The 4,719-nt window shown below is 41.9% G+C and overlaps 1 protein-coding gene across 1 annotated transcript; it reads right to left on the bottom strand.

The window, feature by feature from the left end:
- Positions 1-224: 224 nt before the first annotated feature.
- Positions 225-3,263, bottom strand: LOC148040529 (uncharacterized). Its single transcript, XM_087700364.1, has 4 exons — positions 3,016-3,263; positions 2,238-2,405; positions 721-940; positions 225-549 (listed from the first exon to the last, which is right to left on the bottom strand). Exons 1-4 carry the CDS (start codon positions 3,168-3,170, stop codon positions 301-303), a joined length of 792 nt encoding a protein of 263 aa, XP_087556490.1. The 5' UTR covers positions 3,171-3,263; the 3' UTR covers positions 225-300.
- Between the last annotated feature and the right edge of the window lie 1,456 nt (positions 3,264-4,719).

Here is a 4,719-nt window from a genome sequence, read left to right as displayed (position 1 = left end):
ATGAACAGGCAAAAAAAATGAAATCTCAGATCCTGCAATGTTTGACAAGAACAACGTCAACTTGCAAAAGAAGGGGCAATGCCCTCCAATAGGCGCTTGCAACCTACATGCCAAATTTTGGCCATCTAGCACTCCACCTAATCCCCGATTTAGACTGTCCATGTAAGCCTGGCTTCTTAAATCTTAAGCATTATAGCAGCATACTGTGCAAAGTATACATAATGTATTTAATAATGTACCTTCCATTAAGAGCCCCTTAGGCCTATAAGAAACAAAAATTTTACAATACAACAAATGTGTCTAGCTTGAGCTAACAGCAAATGGCATCTTTGGCCGCATGTTACTTCGCCCTAAAACTATGACATCATCCTCCAATATCTTCCTCCGAATAGCTTCCTCCCTTTGTCGTACAGCTTCCTGTTCCCGGAACCTCTCCTCTTCTTCTCTTTTCTGCTCTAAGGCTGCTGCCTTCCTTTGAGCCTCCTCTATTTTTTGTCTGTTCTCCTCAAGCATTCGATCAAGTTCTTCTCTCTCTCTGCGAGCTTGTTCCTGATATCAAATAGTTAAAATCAAGCACAATATCAATGCGTTGCCACAAATTACTTGCCCATGATCCACAAAGACAATAGCTTTCCCTCATGTTGAATTGCTTTCAAAAATTACAAATTTGACACTGCATCAGCAGAATATACAGTAACATAGCATGATCCAGTGACTTACTTCTTTCTTTCTAGCCTCATCCAGAGCTGCTGCTTTTTCCAAGTCAAGCTGTTTAGCCACATTATCCAAAAGCCTCTTCTTTCCTTCCTCAATCTTCAGGATAATCTGTTGTTTCACCCCTTCCGAACTCAAGGCATCCTCCACTTTCCGGCGAATGGCCTCTTCTACCCTCTTTACTGTTTCTTCTTCCAAGAGTCTCAATTCTTCTTCTTTTTGTTGCCTAATGTCACACATAAAGTCTCTTCAATAACTTAAAAGTAGAACTTGAATTAGTGGCAAGAAATCCCAGACTTACGCACTCATACCATACAGTTCACTGGAATATACAAAACTGGTAATCATGTGCTCCATTTGATGAAACACATCATATAGTACACTTCTGAAGGTACTAATTTTCATCCCAATGACAGTATATAGCAATATGGTATAACATGAAGAATCAGTGCTGAGAACTAAAACACCAGACACAGGTATCACCAATTTGTAGAAAGCTCATTTACATAGCAGATACGAGTCTTCCTCCACCTGGCACAAACATCATCATAATCCAGCCACCATTAAAAAAAACTATGCTTTATGAAATTTTTTCCCAGAAATCTTTATTCTGCTGTACTTCCAAAACAAGAAAGCAGCTTGGTGTTCCTTAATGCACCACTCTGACCTCAAAAATATGTTAATTGCTTTCTATGACTTATATGCATGCTAAGACTCTCCTACCAACCCTATAACCGTATGACCTAACACATATGAGATTACATCACAACTGCGTGAGAGTACTGCACATTCATTCTCGAACAGTTCAGCAGTGACTTCTAAAATTCCCACAACTTACAGTAGGATTACTTTACCAAGATTCTGATTATTTGGGCCGAAATTCTGCACAGCCTTTTGCTCCTCTGCAGCCTAAGTTGAGACTTCAAGACTCCCATCCATGCAAAAATCTTCAAGTCCCAAATCAGGTCAATTCGGTAGATGGAAGGGCCATGCGCAATGAGGTCTTTTGGCTCATGGGAAGAAACTGGGCCAGATGTCCCACGATCAAGATGATATGATCTCTCACATATCATGGACACTAAGCTTTGAAACAATGAGCACTTTGATAGGCAAAGCTTTTGTCACATGAAACCAGGGACCCACAGGCTGGTATCAACAGGAGGGAGAAATCCAAAAGACGTCTTTGCGCAGCAAACCTACATACCTTAAGTCTTAAGAAACAGTGCACACTTTTCCTTCAGAATTTCGGCAACAATGGTGGCCAGAAAGTGCAAAAACTCCTTAGCTTTTGCAAACGAGAGCTCTTCCCAGTTCAAAAAGGTTTACAAAACTATGCCCTACTTTAGCTGGAGTCGTCCATAACTCGCCTTGCAAGCCACAATTTTAGGCGAATGCAAAAACCTCGATAAGCTCTTAAGGTCTAATGGATCTCAACATGAACACAACCACCTCCATAAACGTCAGCTTATTGTGAATGCATCAGAAACCAAGCAGGTACAAAATTACATGTACTAAATACTCACTTTCGCTTTTCTGTCTCCTCCTTCCTTTTAGTTTTCTCAAGGGGTCGCCTCTTGTCCAAAGATACAGGACTTGGGCTTTGCGACCTGCCTGAATGAGAGACTGATGGACTTCTGCTTCTGTACCGTCTTAACCTCCTGCGAGAGGGAGATCGAGATCTACTCCTGCGTCTGAAAAAGTTGTTTCAAAATCAGTGCAGACCAAACAAATTCACAAACAAAAATCCCAAAATTCATCGTGCTGCTATCAACATATTTCCACCATCAAGCAAAAAAAATGCTCAAATTTTCTGTGAACTCTGTAAAAACCCTGCAACTACAAAAATCTGGCCCTGAAGAATGATTTGACATCATTTAACCATATCGAGACAATTTCAGCTACCATCGTTGAGGACCTAAATGGAAACAGAAAGCAAACCCACGTTTATGGATCCGACAAGCAGAGGCATATCCTCTGAGAAGCTAAACCCTAAAGTCTACCTGCAAAAAGGAAAACAAAGAACAGTATAACGCCATATCCTCAACAGAAATGTTACCATTCGCCAAGCGGAACAATCATAATACCAACTGGACAGTACTTTCTGTTTTGCCAACAAAACAGCCGCACCATCATCACCATCATCTCACGACCATCACTGAAAATTGCTTCTGTGCAGAGAAGGGAAGATGCCAGATTTCGGCCCTACTTCTAATGCCGTACCGCGCAGAGGGCCACAAATTACTGAATTCACAGAAAGGAAAAACTCATTCGTCACAAGCCTTTAGAATGGCAACACACTACCTGCTACGGGAGTACGTATCCGGAGAGTGGTTTCGGCGATCCCTTCTGCTGCTGTTCCTGTGGCGGTAGCTGGATGACGGGGGGGACGGCGACCTGGAAGGCTTCCATCTTCCCCTGCTGCTCGCTGGAGGAGAAGGGGACGCAGATCGGGCCATCGTTCCAATGACGCTTATGATGTCCGAGTGTCGTGACTCGTGCCTCTTTTGACAGGATTTGGCCTTTACGGTGAAAAAGAACACACGAAATATTTGCAATAAAGCTTGCCTTTGGCATTCATATTTGCGTTGCTTATCTCCGAATACTTTCAACTTAAGGCCTGTGCCTTTTGGATGACCTTTGCGTTTGGTCGACCGAGGTATTGAAGCGCGAAGGGTAAAAATTCGGGGCAAATAGGAGTGAAGTAATGTGTGGGATTAGATTATTGTAGAGCGAACATAGTCATAAAATGTCTAATGTGACATTCATTCATGCCCGCAATGAGTCATGTGGTGTTGCTCCCTACATGCAAACTTAGATAGGAAAATGCCAGTGCACCAGTTGATGGTTGTTGAGAGCTCCTAACAGTGCCTAGATTACAAGCAAACATTGCAAGCACCTATTGTCGATATGGTAAGGTGGAGTTGACCGTGTTTTGCAAAATCATAATTGATGCAAATGGTGTAATGAAGCATGCAAAGGCCAAACTCAACAAAGGTATTAGTATAACTTTCACTTCATCAAGTCAAGTAGAGTCCGTTATCTGTAGAACTTTCCCTATACTTTTTGGGTCATCTTCCCATGGAAAATGAATTATGACGATTGTTGGAAGCTATGTACCAAGGAAAGCCATTTATGCAATACAAACTTGTCAGGAAGGGTTTCTGCCTAGTATCACTCTCATATAAGTGAGATTGGCTCCTAGCCTCTCTGGTCAAGTATTGTGGCAACCTTGTCTACCATACCATGGTGTTCCTTTTTCTCCCCGAGTGCTTTCATATGAATCTTGTATGAATGCCATGTATGGATCTATTTCGTCAATCTCCCATCTTGACTTTATGAAGAAGCTACCACAATTGTGAGCATGCTAGGCCATGTGCTCTACACTCCTTTAGTTTTGCAACCCCCTAGTGAGCGACTTCTCAAGAATGAGAGGAAGGTATGTATTCTTTATGACAAGTGCATGGAGTCGCTTGAGTCCACTCAAATCCAAGACCCTAAATGCTTCGAAGTGGTTCTTCGAGTCAAGTTTTCAACATTTTCATATCACTGCTATCTCTACAAAGCTAGTGGTCATTTCGCCAAGGTGTGCCCCACATACAAATAATGAAAGCTTCACACATCAAAAAGAAGAGGTGGAAGAGGAAGTTGCCTTAGCAAGACTGTTGCATGGTACAACTGAAGTGTCCAACCTTAAACAATAGACTAAGAAGGCAACCTTGGTAAGCAATCTATGGATGTTGCAACAAAATAGATCAAGTGAGGCATACCTTAGCTTGTAGAGAACCAAGATCCCTCTAAGTAGAAATTTAATAGTGTGCAAAATAACAAGGAGAATCAACTAGTGAGATAAAGCACTTCAAAGGAGAAAGCTAACAAGGGCAAGGGTAGAATGTCTCTCAAGAAATTGGCCCCACCCCCACTAGTGGACATAAATTATTTTGCTTCTATCAGTAATCATGAACTAATGGATGGATCATATTGCATGTGACTATAGGGCTAAGACTA

This window comes from Lygodium microphyllum, chromosome 2, assembly GCF_053477565.2.
Source record: "Lygodium microphyllum isolate KBCC chromosome 2, Lygodium_microphyllum_v1.1.10, whole genome shotgun sequence".
In the NCBI taxonomy this organism is placed as follows: Eukaryota; Viridiplantae; Streptophyta; class Polypodiopsida; order Schizaeales; family Lygodiaceae; genus Lygodium; species Lygodium microphyllum.
Note: the sequence above shows the minus strand (reverse complement) of the source record. Positions and strands in the feature narration are given on the sequence as shown.

Bases quoted from the DNA above. Each gene is read 5' to 3' on its own strand.
- LOC148040529 (XM_087700364.1), bottom strand. From the start codon at position 3,170: ATGGCCCGATCTGCGTCCCCTTCTCCTCCAGCGAGCAGCAGGGGAAGA. The intron at 2,406-3,015 runs GTAGTGTGTTGC...CAACTTTTTCAG, and splicing joins GATACGTACTCCCGTAGCAG to ACGCAGGAGTAGATCTCGAT. The intron at 941-2,237 runs GTGAGTATTTAG...GTGTGACATTAG, and splicing joins GAGGAGACAGAAAAGCGAAA to GCAACAAAAAGAAGAAGAAT.